The sequence below is a fragment of the Bos indicus x Bos taurus genome, chromosome 11 (genome assembly GCF_003369695.1).
Source record: "Bos indicus x Bos taurus breed Angus x Brahman F1 hybrid chromosome 11, Bos_hybrid_MaternalHap_v2.0, whole genome shotgun sequence".
Classification (NCBI taxonomy): Eukaryota; Metazoa; Chordata; class Mammalia; order Artiodactyla; family Bovidae; genus Bos; species Bos indicus x Bos taurus.
Window position 1 is genome coordinate 3,972,001 of NC_040086.1, and position 21,103 is coordinate 3,993,103.

Sequence of the window (21,103 nt, forward strand, 5' to 3'; positions counted from 1 at the left end):
CTGGAGCTAGAGTCACAGCCCTCAAGTTCAGGGCTCAACTCCTCAAAACTGCCTCCAATTAGACTCCAGTTACCAGTCACAGGCCTGCTGCGCTTCCGACGTACTAGCCATCAATCAGGGGTTCCCACGACTGCCTCCTCAGGGTCATCAGAGTGCTAGACTGACTCCGCAGATCTCAGGGAAACAGTTTCCGTATATTTGCCAGTTTCCTATAAAGGATACAACTCACAACCAGATGGAAGAGATTCCTGGAGAAGGCGTATGTAGAGTGGTGAGGGGAGGCATGGGAGGGGGCACACAGATCTCTCCTGCCTTCTCTTGAACCCCACCCTTCCCTTGGTGTGTTCCCCAACCCGACAGCCTCCAAAACCTGTTGTTAGGGTTTTACGGACATTCCATGTTTGATTAAATCACTGACTATTGGTGACTGAATGCAACCTCCACCCCCTCCTCTCCCTGGCAGTGTGGGGATGAGGTTGAAAGCTCCAATCTTTTTTTTTTTTTGGCTGCATCCCAGGCGGCACGTTAGTTCCCTCACCCAACCAGGGATTGAACTTGCGCCGCCCCGTTCCCTGCATTGGAATTGCCGAGTCTTAGCCACTGGACCCCTAGGGAAGTCCTGAAAGCTCCAGTCTTGAATCTCGAGGTTCATTCCTCTGGCAAACCAGCCCCAAACCTCCAAGAGTCACTTTATCAGCATGAGCTTTGAAGTAGGGCTTGTTCTGAACAACGATAGCTGCTCCTCTTACCCCACCCGGAAGTTGCAAGTGTTTCAGCAGCTCTTGTGCCAGAAACAGTACAAAGACGAAATCCACCTATTTCTTACTATATCACAGTCTTTCAGGGACGATGGAAGGAAGAGCAGATCTGTGCAGGGATGTGGTCTAGAGCTGCAGGTGTTTACTCTACTGGGAGTCTGGAGATGCTGAGGATGTTGATGGGGCCAGAGCAGTGGCCTGGGATGCAGGGACAGAGCTGTCAGCATGTGGACGGTGGTCATGTCATATAGATTAAAACAAAAGTTTTCAGAGGGCTTTCCTGGTGGTCCAAACGTAACTTGTAAATGTATGGTTTCAGTTGTGTTCGGCTCTTGTTGTGTCTGACTCTTAGCCTCCTCATGGACTGCAGCCCTCCAGGCTCCTCTGTCCTTGGGATTCTCCAGGTAAGAATACTGGAGTGAATTGTCATGCCCTCCTCCAGGGGATCTTCCCACAGCAGTTGTCACATTGAGTCACCACACAAGAGGTCACAGGACCCAACCCCCTCCCTGAGTATCCCCCTCCCCACCCCTCTGTGTACCAGTGCCCGGCTCCTGGTGGATGATCAGTAAAATATCTGTCAAAAGAAGACGTTATGAAATGAGCTTCCTGAGGTTTGGGAAACAGCCCCAAAGAATGAAAATCCCAGTGTTGCTGGTGTTGGAAACGTCTGGTCCCTGGAGTCCGGCCAGCCTCTCCTGGATGCTAAGAACTGTGTACTCAGGAGACAGGAGGGTGTTCAGAGATGCCAGGCTCCCAGGGATGCCAGGAAATGTACCTTCTTGTTTCCTCGATGGCAGCCTCCCTTTCTCTGGCCCCATTTCAAACATGTCCCCAAAGCTCGACCCCTCGATGAGGCCTTCCCCAACCCCACCCTGGATAAATACACAGCTGCTATGGCCCCGCACTTGCCAACACTCTCCTGGGATTGTCTTTGGAGCACAGGCTCTAATTTAGTAGTATTTTTATATTGTGTATCCATTTATGGCTTGGTTGCATACAGCAAAGCGCCTCTTCACGGGAGTGACTGTGAACTGCTTGGGCAGAGAGACGAGGAAGTGACCTTGGGATTTAGATGTTGGCACGGGGCCTTCTGGGCTTCCCAGGTGGCGCTAGTGGTAAAGAACCTGCCTGCCAATGAGGAGACTTAAGAGACATAGGTTCGATCCCTGGGTTAGGAAGATCCCCTGGAGGAGGGCATGGCAACCCACTGCAGTATTCTTGCCTGGAGAATCCCATGGACAGAGGACCCTGACTGGCTACAGTCCATGGGTCACAAAGAGTTAGACAGGACTGATGAGACTTAGCACGTGTGCATATACATGAGGCCTTCTGGAGTAACTCAAGGATCCCCTCGGGAGAGTTACAGGAAAGAACGTCCCTTTATTCCAGATTTACAGTCCAGGGTTGTGCTAAGTGCAGAGCAGAACAGAACTTGTCACGTTCCCCAAACCAGGGGTCAGCTCTTCAAATCAGATGTGAATCTCTTCTGGAAACATCTTCATAGATATGCCCAGAAATAACATTTAACCAGGCATTGTGTGATCCAATCAAACTGACACATAAAATCCACTCTTCCGGGAGGCCGTGGTGTTCTTTTCTCCCTCAAAGTGGCTGAAATAAAGGTTAGACTGTGTCCACTTTACACTATTATGAAACGCAAACCAGTGAACACACACATGCTCTGGTAGTTTTGAAACCAGTTTCCTAGCCGGGTGTGTCCCTGCCTTTCGTGACACCAGCCCCAAAAGTAATAAACGGGCAAGCCAAGCAGGGATAGCTCACAGCTGCTCTTTAAGTGGTGCGCTGTTTCTGTTGTCCAGTCACTAAGTTGTGTCCGACTCTGCAGCTCCATGGACTGCAGCACGCCAGGCTCTTCTGTCCTTCACTATCTTGTGGAGCTTGCTCAAACTCATGTCGGTGATTGAGTCGGTGATGCCCTCTGTCATCCCCTTCTCCTCCTGCCCTCAATGTTTCCCAGCATCAGAGTTTTTTCTTTTTCTTTTTTTTTAATTTAATTTTATTTTTTAACTTCACAATATTGTATTGGTTTTGCCATATATCAACATGAATTCGCCACAGGTATACACGTCTTCATATCAGGTATCCAAAATATTGGATAAGTCCTTCCAATGAATATTCAGGGCTTTCCTTTAGGATTGAGTGGTTTCATCTCCTTGCAGTCCAAGTGGTGCATTATAGGGGGAAAAAAAAAAAAAAAAAAAAACTTTGGTTTCTTTCTTATTTTAAGTAACATTCTCGGCAACATGTTTATGGTTTTGGGGCAGGGGACATAAATAAATATAGTGGAAAACACATTTGCATACCTTCCAACATCTCAATCATTGTGGCAGATATCAAAAGCTCCAAAAGATGTCAGCACTAAATCAAGTGGCTTCAGAAATGCAGTAATAAATCTGTAGTCGAGCCTTTCCAGAAGAAAAGTGAACAACAAATCAACTGCCCTCACATAGTTCATTTATTTAATTTATCCTTTGGATTTATGAAGCGATCCAATTCATCTAAAGATGCTTCATTAGAGGTGGCTGCTCAGATGGATTTTCATTGAGAACATACAGTTCCCGGAACCAGTGACTCACATCTTATATTTTTGTGCATCCTGTTCAGCCCCTTGAACCTAGTTTTCTCCAACTCAGAAGGTCAAGGGATTAAACCCTTCTGCACCTTTTAAGGGACACTTACTCAGTGCCACTGAGACTGTTGACTTCAGTTGCAGCTTTCCGGGCTCATAAAATGATCAATAATACCCACAGACAGGGGAGGGAGGAAAAACCAGTTCTACCTAATGGATGAATAATATTCTTTCAAACACCCCTAGAAAATGAAGAATCACTTACTCTTTAACCTAGGTTAAAATTCTGTCTTGGAGACCTCTCCAAATTGGCAAATCTCTTTTTTAGACGTACTATTCCGGTTGGCTCAGTGGTAAAGAATCCACCTGCCAATGCAGAAGACATGGCTTCGATCCCTGATCTGGGAAGATCCCACATGCTGCGGAGCAACTTAGCCCCTTGCACCACAACTACTGAGCCTGTGCTCTGGAGTCTGAGAGCCGCACTGCTGAAGCCCACATCCCTAGAGCCCGTGTTCTGCAATAAGAGGAAGCCTGCACACTGCAAGTAGGAGAAGTTCCCGCTTGCTGCAACTAGAGAAAAGCCCATGTAGCAACGAAGACCCAGCACAGCAAAAAATAAATAAAATTATATAAAAAAAGAAGTACTATTTCTTATATTCAACCAATGGAAAACTATTTCTGTTTTATAAGATTATCCATATTGTCTATTTGTAGGAATTATCTGGTTTAAAATTTTGCCAAAAGTAAATTGACCTTGTGTATTTCATGCAGTGGACAAATGTACTTTCTGGCTTCAGGGTTTCTGGGTTGCCTCCTTCCCACAGTTCCACTGAGAATGCTATGAATTGGAATTGAAAATGGAGTAATTCCATGAGAGAGCTGAGCGTGGTACCCAGTGGCAGATTAAATTTTGATATACTTCTGGATGGTGGAGAGGGCATGTGCTGACACTACTGAGTTACCCACAGCAGAGTGAGCCACAGCTCAAAAGATGCATCAGAGAAAATGGCCTGGAAACAGAGCCCTCAGCTTTGCTCCCAAAGACGCTGAGGTTCCAATTTCACAGACACAATCCACACTGGTGAAAAGAGGGGCTAAAATTAAACTGGTTCTATTGTTTGTGCAGTCGCTAAGTCATGTCCGACTCTTTGTGACCCCATGGACTGCAGCACATCAGGCTTCCTTGTCCTTCAATATCTCCCAGTTTGCTCAAACTCATGTCCATGAGTCCTTGATGACATCCAACCATCTCATCCTCTGCCTCCCCCTTCTTTTGCCTTCAATCTTTTGTAGCATCAGGGTCTTTTCCAACGAGTCAACTCTTTACATCAGGTGGCCAAAGTACTGGAGCTTCAGTTTCAGCATCAGTCCTTCCAGTGAATATTCAGGACTGATTTCCTTTAGGATTGACTGGTTTGATCTCCTTGCAGTCCAAGGGAGTCTCAAGAGTCTTCTCTGGCACCACCACTTGAAAGCATCAATTCTTCAGTGCTCAGCCTTCTTAATGGTCCAACTCTCACTCCATACATGACCACGGGAAAAACCATAGCTTTGACTATATGGACCTTTTTCAGCAAGGTGATGTCTCTGCTGTTTAATACTCTGTCTGGCTTTCCTTCTAAGAAGTAAGTTCTATAAAATTCTCTGAAGAACTACAGCCCCTCTGGGCAGTCCCCTCACAGTTCCAACTCCGGATATTATTCCTGCTAAGTCAGCAGAGCTGCCCTCTGAGAATGACGTGGTGTGTGGGGGCAGGGTTAGGGTTAGGCCCCAGTGTGGATGTTGGCACCCCACTCCTGAGGAAAGTCCTCCTTGTGTAGGACTTTGTGCAGGTGGGAGGGACCAAGCATCTGCTTCCTGACCGTGCTTCCTAAAATTGGACCTATCAGTTGAACCTCCCTGTCTATGGACTTGGTCTTCCTGTTCTGGGAGGAGAGTTTGGGGAAGAAAGGGTTTTGCATGTACAGAGGTATCCACAATGCACATCCTCCTGGATCAACCAGTCCGGTTTTCATCCACAGATGCAATGGACACCCAAGATAGCCTTGAGGAAAGCCAGCAGCTTCAAAGAAGGGGACCGAGATGAGGAACCTGAGGATGGATCCCAGGGGAAGGGGAGAGAGTTCAAGAAATGGAACTACGTGGATCAGGACGTAGATCAGTGGAAGAGAGTAGAGAACCTGCAGTAAATCCATGCACTTATGGTCAGCTAACCTCACAAAGGAGGAGAGATATACAATGGAGAAAAGACAGACTTATCAGTAAGTGGTACTGGGAAAACTGGACAGCTACATGTAAAAGAATGAAATTAGAACACTCTCTAATGTATATTTTGTATATTTTTTAAATACAAAAATAAACTTAAAATGGATTAAAGACCTAAATGTAACACCAGAAACCGGAAAAACTCCTAAAGGAAAACAGGCAGAACACTCTTTGATATATATTGTAGCAATATTTTTTATCTGTCTCCTGAAGTTTAAATACAATAAGAAGTAAACAAATGAGATCTAATTAAACTTAAAAGCTTTTGCACAGCAAAGAAAACCATCAGCAAAACAAAAAGACAACCTACTGATGGGGAGAAAACATTCTAATGATATGACCAATTAGAGGTTAATATCCAACATATACAAACACCTCATACAACTCAACATCAAAAAGCAAAGAACCCAATTCAAAAATGGGCAGAAGAACTGATCAGACACTTTTCCAAAGAGTAAATGCAGATGGCCAAAAGACACATGAAAAGATGATCAACATCACTAGTCATCAGGGAAATGCAAAATTAGAATATCACCTCACACCTGTCAGAATGGCTTTCATCAAAATGGATACACATAAGAAATGTTGGCGAAGATGTGGAGAAAAGGGAACCCTTGTGCACTGTTGGTGGGAATGTAAATTGGTGCAGCCACTGTGGAAAATAACTAAAAATAGAACTACAATATGATACAGCAGCTCCACTCCTGAGTGTATATCTGAAGAAAATAAAAACACCGATACATGCATCTCAACATTTATGGCAGCATTATTTATAATAGCCAGGATATGGAAGCAACCTGAGTAGCTATCAAAAGATGAATAGACACAAAACATGTGAAATATATATATATAAATAGATAGATAGATGATGGAATACTACTCAAGTCATAAAAGAAGAAGGAAAATTTCTCCTTTGCAGCATCATGGATGGACTTGGAGGTATTGTGCTAAGTGAAACAAGTCAGAAAAAGACAAATGTTGTATTATATCACTTAAATGTGGAATCTAAAAAGCACAAGAAACCAAAGAATATAACGAAAAAGAAGCAGACTCACAGATACAGGGAACAACCTACAGACCGCCATGTATAAACTAAGCTACAAGGATACATTGTACAACATGGGGAACCCAGCCAATCTTTTATAATAGCTGTTCAGTTGGTGAAGAATCCACCTGCAATGCAGGAGACTCAGGTTCGATTCCCGGGTCAGGAAGATCCCCCGGAGAAGGAAATGGCAACCCACTCCAGTATTTTTGCCTGGAGAATCCCATGGACAGAGGAGCCTGGTGGGCTACAGCCCATGGGGAAGCAAGAGTTGGACACGACTGAGTGATTAAACCACAACCATAAATAGAATATGGGCTTCCCAGGTGGCATTAGTGGTAAAGAACCCACCTGCCAATGCAGGAGACGTAAGAGATGTGGGTTTGATCCCTGCGTTGGAAAGATCCCCTGGAGGCGGGCATGGCAACCCATTCTAGTATTCTTGCCTGGAGAATCCTATGGACAGAGGAGCCTGGTGGGGTGTGGTCCATGGGGTCATAAAAGAGTCAGACACAACAGAAGCGATATAGCATGCATGCACATGTAGTATGTCAATGAAAACTCAACTGCTATCAAGTTAAGAAGAAAAAAGAGAATTCAATTTCAGCCAAACTGAGAATTACAATCTGGAAAGCAGATTCTCAGATAGCCCTGAGCACTGTTCCTGCCTGTTAGAAGTCAAAGGCTTAGTTGTTTATCAGTATGACATACTGATATTTTACATAAAGGTCACGGACAATACATAATCCAGGTAAACACATATAAAGTGAGTAGCAAGTCACCATGAACCCCTACAGAGTTGGGAAAAAATTAATTTTTTATTGAAGTATAGTTTATATAATATTGCACATCAACTATACTTTAATAAAAATTAATTTAAAAAAGAAAGAAATATAAGTCTCGGAACTCTGCATGATGTTTTCCCCATGAAACCAGAATAGGTTAATCTGAAAAAGGAGCAGGGAACAAGACTTCTTGAAGATTAATGATAGGATTTTCAGGATAAGACTGCAAACTAAACAGTAGGATTTTCAGTATTTGTTAGAGTATAACAACAACAACAAAAAATTCACATGGCTTCGATGCTGGGAACATTGCAGAGATGGATTTAGTCCCAGAGGATTATATTTATTTCTCCAATCGTACTACTTGGTCCCATAGTGATTGACATTGATTAATACATAGTTAAAATGTTACAAATGCTATTTCTTAGTTTGCAATTTTTAGACTCAACTTCTCATGGAGCACCAAAGATATAATTAACTTACAAAGTGAATGCAAACATTATAACAAGGGTATTGTAAGTCGCATTGAAACTTAGAGTAGTTGGGCAAGAATGGGGAGGAGTATAAGCAAGGGGATGATCAAGAGGAATGGTGTCTTGTTAATTGGAAAAGAAACAGCAAAAATCTTTTTATTCGTAAATTACATTGTCTGTAATCACAATGCATGTGGTCTTGAAAATGAATTACTTACCATGGAAGCCACGAGAAGATGCAGAAACAGGATTCTGGTCAGCTGTTTGCTTATTTTTTTTCCCCAACAAAAAGCCCAGTTTTCCAGAAGGTCTTTATAAAATCATCACAATCTTATAAAAAGTCTTTTTAAATCAAAGGAAGTACAAGTGAGAGAAATTAAAGAAAATAGGGGTTGTAAATAAGACACTACTGTACAGCACCCAAATCATAAATACTGTTAGAACCCAGCAGATTAAGGACATAGGATAGGAATGTTTATAAGCGGCTGAAAAGAGCCTCCAGTATTAACAACTGACTGACTGACACTTGTTTGCTGTGATAAGACAGTTCACCACACCATAGTCATAATGAGGATATAAATGGAAAAATACCCATCTTGGAGGCATTAACTCTATGTTGAGATGCCTTTGTTGCTGTTGTTTAGTGACTAAGTCGTGTCTGACTCTTTGTGACCCCATGGACTGTTGCTGGCCAGGCTCCTCTGTCTGTGGGATTTCCCAGGCAAGAATACTGGAGTGGGTTGCCCTTTCCTTCTCCAGGGGATCTTCCTGACCTAGGAATTGAACCTGCATTGGCAGGAGTATTCTTTACCACTCAGCCAGCAGGGAAGCCCTAGAGGTGCTTTTACTCTGACAGAACTTTTTTTTTTTTCTTCCAGTTTTTGGCTTTTGATTCATGGAAGCAACAGGAAAAACAAATCAGATTTGTTTGTTTTCTTCCCAGGGTATTGTGTTAATTAAAATGCCAAAGTAGGGTTCCAGTTTCAGCTCAGTTTCAAGACAGCTTGAAATAGAGTTGTTACTGCAATCACCATAAGCAAATACCACAGCAGACTACAAATTAATGACTTATCTTGGAGCCACTAGAGAACTGAGGTTGCAAGACAAACAATTTACCTGAAATCTGGAGACGGATGTTTGCTGGGAGAACAGGGCCCAAGCACTTGTTTATCTAGAACAGAAGGCATTAAACAGTGTATAGGTCAATATGATGATTCAGCTAGAAATTCCTAACAAATTGCTAACAGCCGAGAGGAGGATAATATGAGAGGCTTCTCTTGCAGGATTTCCTCCTGGGAATTCCACCAGGTGATGGTAGACAGGATTAGAAGATATTTCTGAGAAAACTTTCCTGTATTACTGGCTGAGAGAGGGGACCATTAGCCATGGACACACTTGGCAGACTCACACCCCAAATCTTCCCTAGAGAAGAAAAGCCTTAATATGCAGAGGAAAGTGTGACAAAACCTGTACCCTAAGATCACTAGTGGAAACATGCTTCAGCTAGGGAAGTACAGAAAACAAAACCTCTACCCATGGAGGAGGGAATACTCGTGAAGGTTATACCTCTGAGACCCAGGTTGACAGTGTTTCCTAAGACTGAGGCTTAATCAGAATATCAGAGAATGAGCCATCTACCCTTTTCCATCATACATGCTAGCAAGCATCCAATAAAAATAATGGCAGAATAAAAATCACTGCAGATGGTGACTGTAGCCATGAAATTAAAAGATGCTTACTCCTCGGAAGGAAAGTTTTAACCAACCTAAATAGCATATTAAAAAGCAGAGACATTACTTTGCCAACAAAGGACCATCTAGTCAAGGCTATGGTTTTTCCAGTAGTCATGTATGGATGTGAGAATTGGACTGTGAAGAAAGCTGAGTGTCGAATTGATGCTTTTGAACTGTGGTGTTGGAGAAGACTCTTGAGAGTCCCTTGGACAGCAAGGAGATCCAACCAGTCCATCCTAAAGGAGGTCACTCCTGGGTGTTCATTGGAAGGACTGATGTTGAAGGTGAAACTCCAGTATTTTGGCCACCTGATGTGAAGAACTGACTCATTGGAAAAGATCCTGATGCTGGGAAAGATTGAAGGCAGGAGAAGGGACAGAGGATGAGATGGTTGGATGGCATCACCGATTCAATGGACATGAGTTGGGTAAACTCCAGGAGTTGGTGATGGACAGGGAGGCCTGGCGTGTTGCGGTCCATGGGGTTGCAAAGAGTCAGACATGACTGAGTGACTGAACTGAACTGAACAGCAGGCAGGTGAGGGACAGGGAAGCCTGTTGTGGCTGCAGTCCACGGGCCTGCAGAGTCAGACAGGACTTGGTTACTGAACCACGACAACAGTAGGGAAAGCCACTTGAGATAGATTCTCTCTGGGGAGTAGAGGAAGACCCCAAACCAAATAGAGAACAAGAATTCAGAAAAACTCACTGGCAAATAAACCCACACCATAAATATAGCTAGAAGACTTAAAGCCTCTAGTGCAATAAAGGAAGCTAAATCAAATAGAAACTTCAAATCAGCCCACTTTCTGACTAGATTAACACAACTCACCATACTAAAGCCCTAGGCAAAGGAAAAGTAGGTCTATCTTCGAATATTAAAAAAAAAACACTTACCTTAATATCTATTCTTATTCAGCATTTCCAATTTCTAATAAAAAATTATATGCACCCAAAAAGGCAAGAAACAACATAGTCTGTAAAGATGAAGCAATCATGAGAACCAGACTCACAAGTTGAAGATCAGACATTAATTGTGATTAATATTTTAAAAGACATAAAGGAAAAAGTAGATAGCATCCAATACCAAATAGGTAATCTCAGTAGAGAAATGGAGACCATGAGAAAGTATTAAATGGAAATGCTAAAAATTTTTTAAACACACACACAAACCCATAGTAACAGAGACGAAGAGCACTTTTGATGGGTTCATTAGAACTTATTGAACTGGATAAGGAATGAACTTGAATTCAATAGATATTACCCAAATTGAAACCAAAGGGGGAAAATGGTGAAAACAAACAAGCAGAAGAACAGATCATTCAGTTCTAACATAAGCATAATTGAAATCACGGGAGAAAAAAAAAGAAAATGGGCAGAAGATATAAACAGGGGGGAAAACAAGGCTGAGAACTGTCCAAAATCAACAACAGACACAAAAGCACAGATCCAAGAACATTAGAGAAAAACAAGGTAAGTACCAAAAACAAACATACCTAGGTGTATCATATACAAACTGTTGCAAACCAAAGACAAAGGGAAAATCTTAAAGGCAGTCAAAAAAGTAAGTATATATAGGACAAGGGTAAGAATCACAACAGAGAACTTCTTGTCAGAAGCCATGCCAGCCAGAAGACAGTGGATTAGTATCTTTAAAGTTCTGGGAGAAAAAAATCTCACAATACAAAAGTGTATACCTAGTTAAAATAGCCTTAAAAAATGAATGATAATGAAATTCGAAACTTTCTCAGACAGAAAATTGAGGAATTCATTGCCAGCAAACCTATCCTGCCATAAAGGAAGTTCTTTCAGTTCAGTTCAGTCCAGTAGCTCAGTCGTGTCCAACTCTTTGCGACCCCATGAATCACAGCACGCCAGGCCTCCCTGTCCATCACCAACTCCTGGAGTTCACCCAAATTCACATACATCGAGTTGGTGATGCCATCCAGCCATCTCATCCTCTGTTGTCCCCTTCTCCTCCTGCCCCAGCATCAGAGTTTTTTCCAATGAGTCAATTCTTCACACGAGGTAGCCAAAGTACTGGAGTTTCAGCTTCAGCATCAGTCCTTCCAATGAACACCCAGGACTGATCTCCTTTAGGATGGACTGGTTGGATCTCCTTGCAGTCCAAGGGACTCTCAAGAGTCTTCTCCAACACCACAGTTCAAAAGCATCAATTCTTTGGCGCTCAGCTTTCTTCATAGTCCAATTCTCACATTCATACATGACCACTGGAAAAGCCATATCCTTGACTAGATGGACCTTTGTTGGCAAAGTAATGTCTCTGCTTTTAAATATGCTATCTAGGTTGGTCATAACTTTCCTTCCAAGGAGTAAGCATCTTTTAATTTCATGGCTGCAGTCACCATCTGTAGTGATGGAGCCCCCAAAAATAAAGTCTGACACTGTTTCCACTGTTTCCCTATCTATTTCCCATGAAGTGAGGGGCCAGATGCCATGATCTTCGTTTTCTGAATTTTGAGCTTTAAGCCAACTTTTTCACTCTCCTCTTTGACTTTCATCAAGAGGCTTTTTAGTTCCTGTTCACTTTCTGCCATAAGAGTGGTGGAAAGGAAGTTCTTTAGGCAGAAACAATATGATAAAGGTCAATAGAGTATCATAAATAAAGGTTAAGTAAAATCCTTTATTTTTATTTGCTCCAAAAGATAACTATTCAAAGCAAATACAATAACAATGAGATGTGTTTATAGCATATGTAAAAGTATAATTTATGGTAACAATGGCACAGAGATGAGAGGGAAGAATTAAAAATATACTTTTATAAAATCCTTATAATACTTGTGAAATAATATTTTAAGAAAGACTCAAATGATTTTAAATGTATATTATAAATTCTAGGGCAGAGATTTAAATTTTTTAAAATTTGTGTTATAACTGACATATTAGTTTTAGGTATATAACATAGTATTTGTATATATTGCGTCATGACCACCACAGTAAGTCTAGTTAACTTGCATTGGGCTTCCTGGGTAGCTCATCAGTAAAGAACCACTTGCCAATGCATGAGACATGGGTTCTATCCCCGGTTGGGGAATGGCAACCCACTCCAGTATTCTTGCCTGGGAAATCCCATGGACAGAGGAGCCTGACAGGCTACAGCCCATGGGATTGCAGAGTCAGAGATGACTGAGCAACTAACACTTTCACTTTCATAGTGAAATCATTCATCTTAATCACCTCTTTAAAGGTCTATCAAATACAGTCACATTCTGAGATACGGAGGTTAAGACTTCAACAGTTGAATGTGGGGACACAATTCAGTCTATGACCCAGCAGCCCCTGGGAAGAGACCATACATAGAAGAAAGCCCTGAAAACCAGCTACCGGCTGTGCAAAGGTGGCCAGTGGATGCACAGAATGGCAGCCTATCAGAGCAGGAGCTGCTGAGACTTCTAGGATCCCCGGGTGACCCAGGACACATCTGGCTCCAGCCACTGCCGGAAAAACCAGCTCCCAACTTGGCATCTTTGAATTTAGTGCCTTGACCCCCACCCTTTGGGAACTTTCCAGGTGCTCAAAGCATTTCAGCACCACCAGTGGCATGGTGATCTGAGGCGGGGGCTCCTGGGGGCTGCCCTGCACTTGGCAGGGCTGTGAGCATCTAGACCCTGCCTCCTGCTTGGTCCTCAGGAGAGCCTGGGAAGCCCACCAGGTGGGAAGGACTGATTCTTGCGGATGAGTTGGTGATGAACTGGGGGGAGTGGGCAACAGTGAAAGCAATCTACTCATATTCCCTCCTCCTTCTCCTCCTTTGGGAAGAAAGATGGAGCATCTACTTTTAAAGGCTTCAGCTTCTGAAAGACTGGGTTTATTTTGCTTAAAGGAATCCCTGATGACTTGCCTCTAGTTTCCTCCATCTCAGTAGCAATTTTGTTATTTTCCTAAGTTTCATAGCATAATTCTTGTCCCTGTGGGGAATCTTTCAGGGACAATTTGTTTTTTTTTCTTTTTTCTTTTACTGGATAGTGAGCTAAACGGTGACTTTTTTTTTTTTTTTTTCCAAAATGTAATAGCAACTGTTGAGCAAGGTTCTTGGCAGGGAGGTTTGTTTGAGCTCAGGGGCGTGCAGGTCTAGAGGTCTCTGGTCTCTCTGCAGACATCTCTGGTTGGAGAAGTCAGTAAGCAAGCTTTTAGAGGACACCCCACAGCCATCCCTACTGCTATTGTTTTTGAGAACCTTCTGGGCATTACAAACACATCTCTCTTTTATCTCCATGTTAATGAGGATAATTTCCCTATGGAGGAGGCAGGAAGAAAGCTGGACCACGTGGATAAAGCAAATGTCAACCACACTCTGAACACCTGTGCTGTTCCCCCAAACACACCCATTCAGCTTGCATTATTTCTGCTACTTGGTCTTGAAAAGCCTCTGTACTAGAGATTGTTTTCATCTACCAAGGAATAAATTAGTATCTCTCTCCACATGAGAGTTAAATAAAACCGACCAGAAGATTCAGGGCTGGGGTGGGGGAGGGGCAGGTCTGCATTTCTCCTGCCTTCACGGGCATCTCTAGAGACGGCTGGAAAAGACCATCTTCTGATTGGCTGGTTCCACCTGGCTTCCTCCTCCGGTAGTAAAAAGCTTCCAAAATGCTCTGGAAAACTACATTCTGCATAAAAGTCCACTGGGGTTATTTTCTAGATGATTATTTCTTGGTAATAATTAGTATTGTGTTCAGTCACCTCAGTCATACCCGATTTTTTGTGGCCCTGTGGACTGCAGCCTGCCAGGCTCCTCTGTCCATGGGATTTCCCAGGAAAGAACACCAGAGTGGATTCCCATATCCTCTTTCAGGGGATCTTTCAGATCCAGGGATCAAACTTGTGTCTCCTGCATTGGCAGGCGGATTCGTCACCACTAGGCCACCTGGAAAGCCCACAGTCATTAGTATTAACAGCAATGTAATGTAATCATATTAGAACACTAACGTGAAAGGCCCCACCTCAGATCACTACGTGTTGTAGACCCAGAGCAGCTCCAGGCTGGGGAGGCCACCCAGTCCAAAGTCCTTTCCAGGGCGAACACAGGTACATCATCCTGGAGGGACAGACATCTTCCCTCCGCTTGCTTACTTCAGGTGTCAGGGAGCTCACTCTTGACCGGACATCCTGTCCCATGCTAGACAACTGTGAGTGTTAAAACGTGTCTTCATTTGTCCTCCTCTTGAACTTTCATTTCTGGTCTTGGTTTGTTCCCTGGAATCAGAATAAGTCAATTCTCTCTTCTTTCTTCAAACAACCAGATAGGCTTGAAGTGGAGAAAATTTTATTCATTGAAGTTGCCCTCAGTAAGATGACTCCATTTGTTTTGGAGAAATTCTGTTAAGCTGCTTGGAGGGTGAGTGACTGGAGGGACCAAGGCAGGTCTGATTGTTGTTGTTCAGTCGAAAGTCGTGTCTGACTCTTTGCGATCCCATGGACTGCAGCACATCAGGTTCCCTGTCCTTCACTGTCTCCTGGAGGTTGCTCAAACTCATGTCCAGTGAACCAGTGATGCCATCCAACCATCTCATCCTCTGTTGGCCCCTTCTCCTCCTGCCCTCAGTCTTTCCCAGCATCAAGGTCTTTTCCAGTGAGTTGGCTTTTCTCATCAGGTGGCCGAAGTTTTGGAGCTTCAGCTTCAGCATCAGTCCTTCCAATGAATATTCAGGGTTGATTTCCTTTAAGACTGACTGGTTTGATCTCCTTGCAGTCCAAGGGACTCTCAAGAGTCTTCTCCAACACCACAGTTCAAAAGCATCAATTCTTCAGCACTCAGCCTTCTTTATGGTCCAACTCTCACATCCATATATGACTACTGGAAAAAATATGGTTTTGACTATATGGAGCTTTGCACTTGAGATAATCAGGAGCAATCTGGGACTTCCCTGGTGGTCCACTGGATAAGATTCTGTGATCCCAATGCAGGGTCCCAGGTTTGATCCTTGGTCAGGGAACTAGATCCCCCATGTCACAACTAAATATCTGGTGCAGCCAATTAGAAAAAAATGTAAACTTAAATTTAAAAAAATCAAGAGCAATCTGTCCCCCTGGGGGGGTGGACTATGGGATGAGGAAGGTAGAGAGGCTGCTTCCCCTCCAGGAGACCCCCATCCTGGCCCCAAATATTTAATAGGTCTGTCCAAGACAAAGAATGCCAGGTGTGCCTGGATTCCTTCTGCAGACTGTCAAGGGGCTAAGTTCTGCGAAAAGATAGCAACAACCCCCTAAAATGCACTCAACTGGAACAGTAGACCCAGGGCAGGCGGGGGAGGATGTGACTAGGGCACTGCCATCACAATGGGGCCTCCCCTGGCCGCTGGATCAAAATTGGGGGCTCCTGGCTCTCGGAACAAGAGCAGCCCACATGTGCAGGCGTTACATCCTGTTGGAAGCCCTGGAAGGTGAGGTGTGCTTCACAAAGATCAGCAATTCTCCTTCTCTCCTGCAAGTTCACTTCCTTCCATGCATGAACACAGTCCTGTATGTCCCTTGTAACCAACTAACCACAAGCCCTCTGCTGGCCACACAGGTCTCCCACCTCTAGTCATGGCCATTTCCTGGCTCCCATTCACACTTCCTTGATAACTCAGCCGTAAAGAATCTGCCTGCAATGCAGGAGATGTGAGTTCAATCCCTGGGTTGGGAACTTCCCCTGGAGGAGGAAAATGGCAACCCACTCCAGTATTCTTGCCTTGGAAATCGCATGGACAGAGGAGCCTGGTGGGCTGCGGTCCATGGGGTCACAAAGAGTTGGACATGACTAAAGCAACTGAGCACGCACACACACGTTCACAACAATAGTTCTTGAAAGTTGAGTGTAGCTCCCGTGTCAACAGCCTGGTTGGCTTTGACCCACTCTACCTGTGCTTCTGCTCTCAATGTTCCACTGAAGTGGAAAAGGTCACCTATGACCTCCATGTTCCCAGGGTCAGGAATCACCCTCATCCCCATCTCTTGGAAGATACTCCCCTACACAACTTATGCCTCCCTCCTGCCAACACTTCCTTCTCTTGCCTCCTCCTCCTTCACAGACCCTCCCTGTCTCCATTGCTCACTCCTCTTTCTGAGGATCTAGAAATGTTGGCCAATCCTCAGGTCAGCCCAGGGACTCTTCTCTCCTACTTCCACGCCTTGCATTCCTAGCCCATCTAATCCTGATGATGTCTCAGTTTGTAACTCTATTTTACATTCCCCCTTACAGGTGTAATGGGAATCGCAACTTTAAGATGTCCACAACTGAACTCCTTTTTTGGTGGTATATCAGCCCCCTCCCTGCCATTTCTGTAAATGATATGATTCATCAGCATCTTGAAACAAAAAATGTAGGTATTGGACTTCCCTGGTGATCCAGTAGTTAAGAATCTGCCTGCCAATGCAGGGGACATGGTTCGATCCCTGGTTGGGGAGCTAAGATTCCACATGCTTTGGAGCAACTAAGACCATGCACTACAACTACTGAGCCCGTGTGCTGCAAGTACTGAAGCCCAAGTGCCTAGAGCCTGTGTTCTGGAACAAGAGAAGTGTTGCAACAAGAAGCCTGTGCCTTCTCAAGGAAAGTGGCCCTTGCTCACTGAAACTAGAGAGAGCTGCAGGTAGGAACCAAGACTCAGCATATGCAAAAATAAACACATAAATAACACAGAATTGAAATTCCAGTATCAAACACTCAAAAAAAGTAGGTGTCATTTCCACACTTTCCTTTTCAAAATCATATCCAGCAGCACACAAATGTTACCCTTTTAAAAGCATTTTGAATCACCCACTTCTCTCCACCTCTACCATGACTCTAGACCACCATGATCCCACATGGACCACGGCAAGAGCCTTCCAGCCTCCTGCTGCCACTGTGTCTCCACACAAACCATTCCCATTACAGCCATCGTCTTCAAATATAAATCCCATCCCCTCCATCATTCACCTTCACTGACTTCCAAAGCACTCAGAACAAATCTGTCTCCTCATATGGCCTGCTTCTTGATGTCCACACCTTCTTCCCCTCATCCTGAGCATGCCAAGATACAGTGTTCTGGAACAGAACAGTGGATCCAGATCTCTGCATGGCTGGCTCATTTCTATAATTAAGTCATCTCTTGAGCAAGGGCTTCCCAGGTGGCACTAGTGGTAAAGAATACAGGAGACACAAGAGACTTGGGTTCAATCCCTGGGTCAGGAAGATCTCCTGGAGGAGGTCATGGCAACCCTCTCCAGTATCCTTAACTAGAGAATCCCATGGACAGAGGAGCCTGGCAGGCTATAGTCCATAGGGTTGCAAAGAGTCAGACACAACTGAAGCGACTGAGCACACACATATCTCTTGAGCAAACCCTTTCCTAACCACCCAATCTCCAGGAGACTTTCAGCCACAACCAAGTCCCTCTGTTTCAGGCCCACCATTGCACGTGATTCTCTTGTTACATGTTTCCTCATTTTCATGGTTATTTACGAAGTGCGCCTCCCATAAATAGAATGCAGGTTGTCCATTTGCTCATCAGGCTGCCCCTAGTCCCCTGGTAGAGCGTCCACACACAGGTGGGGAACTAAATGAAGTGAAGGAATGAATGGAAACACCCTGTTGTCTGTGTAGGTGATCAGGATTACAAAATACAAAAGAATCCTCAAACTTTCTCCAGTCCTTTTATGGAATTGAAGGCTGGGAGTGAAGGTGATCACCAGGGGGAGCATCATGAGGTACCTTATCCCCAGGACACATGTCTTACTCTGTTTCGGCTGCTATAACAGAATGAATGGCTTATGAACAACAGAAATTGGTCTCTCATAGTTCTGGAGGCCAGGAAGTCCAAGATCCAGGTGCCTGCAGACTCAGCACCTGGTGAAAGCCCTCTTTTTGGATGTACACAGCCATCTTCTCACCGTATCCTCACATGGCAGAAGGGGCAAGGGAGCTCTCTGGGGTCTCTTTTATGAGGGCACTAATCCCATTCATAAGGGCTTCATCCTCACGATCTAATCGTCTCCCCAAAGCCCCACGTCCTAACACCGCTGCACTGGGCATTCAGATTTAACCTGTGAATTCTGGGAAGACACAAAAATCCAGCCTCTAGCTACGCAAGAGCCCTCGAGGCAAATTTAGTGCTCCTTTTGTGTTACGTCTCTGAGGACATACTCACTTCCACACTACTACTTTTTAAAAATGGGGATCCACTCAAGGGTCGTAGTTAAAGGCATGGGGCCTGGGGTTACTTCCAGGCGCTCTGCTGTGAGATCTTGGACAGGTAACCTTTATCGCAATAAAGTACCTCTTGTTTCCTTATCTGCAAAGTGGAGATAGGTTCTTACCTCTGAAGGATTGTGGAGAGGATTACAAACAATAATCTGAGAAGCACTCAGAGCAGTGCCTGGGACAGAGGAGAGACTCAGGAACTGCTGTCTTTATTGATAGGAAAACCGAGGCTGACAATTCCTTTCAGGCTTTTAGCATCTCTGCTGCCATTCTAGACTGCCCATATCATCTTAAATTTTGGTCTCTGTCTCAACTTCTCTTGTTAGGGAAGAGGGTTACCACCTCCACGCAGGGCCGAGGGAAAGGTGGCAGCTGCAATACCACCCCCCACTCCCAACCCCAGTGAATTCCCTGAGTCTGAAAACTCTATACTCTCCTAACTTCTCAGGTGCCAGAGAGAACAAAAGCCAGTCTTGAAACACAGAGAGGGTATCAACCTGTATTTGAACAAAATGGAACCAAATACCTTTGATCTCACAGTGAAATCCATTGCCTCAAAATGGTTCATCTGAAATGTTCTGCTAACAGGAGAAACCATGGCGCTGAGTAATAATAGCCAACACAGTTTTTTCTTAGTTAAAGCTATTCATGTCCAAGCTTTTGGAGCAAGACTGGATGAAGGGAGTTCTTGCTTAGAGCACGTGCACCAGCAAATTCCGCATTGGTGTTCTCTAAGAGAATGCAATTAATAGATCAATTTGGGGAAAAAAAACAACTACTCCAGGACTTTTTCAATACAGTAGACCCAACGAAGCAGTGTAGTTCTAACAGAAAAACATTCATGAGGATGGAAAAATACAATAAAAGGAGCAGAACTTAGGGTATATAAAATCAAATTATACTATATATGAGATCTTTTTTATTCTGAAGGCTAAATGTCCCCAGTTACACACATTCCCATGGAGATTGGCATGTTCACAGGAACAAATTGGAAAGGTTTTTAAAAAGAGAGGCGTTATATAATTGAGACATAATTCTGAGATTTCAAATACATGCTTTTACTCTGCTGGCTTCTGCACATTCATCCTGCTTAATGTACTGATAACCTAGTTTTCAACAGAAACAAACAGGTTAGATTAATGAGATGCTGAAAAATGTCAACTTTAAAGGAAATCTTATAGAGCCAAAAATCGACAGTAGCTTCTGACTTCCAAAAATGAACAACAAAGTTTTACTGGGGGTGGGGAGAATCGCATACAACCCAAACTCCCCAGTCAACTCAACATGAGGTTTGACCATGAACTCGCTTATTCAACGAAATGCCACACATTGCATTTAACTCAGTTGCTGGAGGACACTCTCTCAGCCTGAGTAAAAATCACACTTACACATGTGTCAGGTCTGAAACCTTTTATTCAACAGGCAATGCATTGTTCAATGGTGAAGGACATGGATGACGAGTGGAAAAGTTTAAAAACTGATTTTGGAAGGAGTCTATGAATCGATGGAGCCCGCTGTGTTCCTTCCACTCCGTGGAGTGGCTGCCTTCACGTAAGCGGACCCTGTGAGAGCTGCTCTTGGAAAAAACGACATCTGCGTTTCACCATGAATGTCATGCCTAACGGTAAACGTGAAAGGAGAAGACAGACTCCGCAGGCAGGACGGGGGCCCAGAGACACGAGCTGATCTCTGGTGGAGGCGCGGGCGCACGTTCTCCTGGAAGGCCACCTGAGTTCTGTATCTGCGCTTCATCTGCATTTTCTTCGTTCGCTGCCTGAGCCCTCTCTCTCCGGGGGATTCTGAAAGACTCACATTCATACCTGTGGGCACAGAACCTCGTCCCGGGCCCTTTTCAATGGTGTTCTTGTCTCCGGGCGTCTCTGGCCCGGGGCCTGTGGCCGTGCGTCCGTCTGACTTGCTTGCCTGGTTCCTTCCTCTTCCCTGAGCTCGCTCTCTCGAAACCTGATGATAAAATCACTCTTCAGTTTCACAGTTTGTTTGCCTTGATTGAGTGGCAGTTTGAAAGGAAGTGACTCGTCAAGGAAGTAGACATTCTTTACCAGAGCACTGTTAGCCCTATTTTATAATTTGGGGCATGTCACTCCAGGCTTGCGACTTCTTTCTGGCCAGCTCCATCCAGGAGGGCTGATCTGTGCTGCTGTAGCTGGCTCGCTTCAGCTGATGCAATTCTTTCTCCATCATCACCGCCGACTGGGCTGCTGGAGAGAAGACAAAACAAACGGAAACGTGAGAAACGAGTTTGGA

The 21,103-nt window shown here is 44.2% G+C and overlaps 1 protein-coding gene across 7 annotated transcripts in view; it reads right to left on the bottom strand.

Moving 5' to 3' along the window:
- Positions 1 to 20,233: 20,233 nt before the first annotated feature.
- The window catches only part of KIAA1211L (KIAA1211 like), a 130,418-nt gene continuing 129,548 nt past the window's right edge, over positions 20,234 to 21,103 (bottom strand). For 6 of the 7 annotated variants that reach the window (XM_027554668.1, XM_027554666.1, XM_027554667.1 and 3 more), the window contains one exon: positions 20,234 to 21,057. In XM_027554668.1, coding sequence (XP_027410469.1) covers positions 20,915 to 21,057 — 143 coding nt within the window. In that variant the 3' untranslated portion in view covers positions 20,234 to 20,914. The remainder of the gene's footprint in view (positions 21,058 to 21,103) is intronic. The other variant, XM_027554664.1, reaches the window with a different exon arrangement.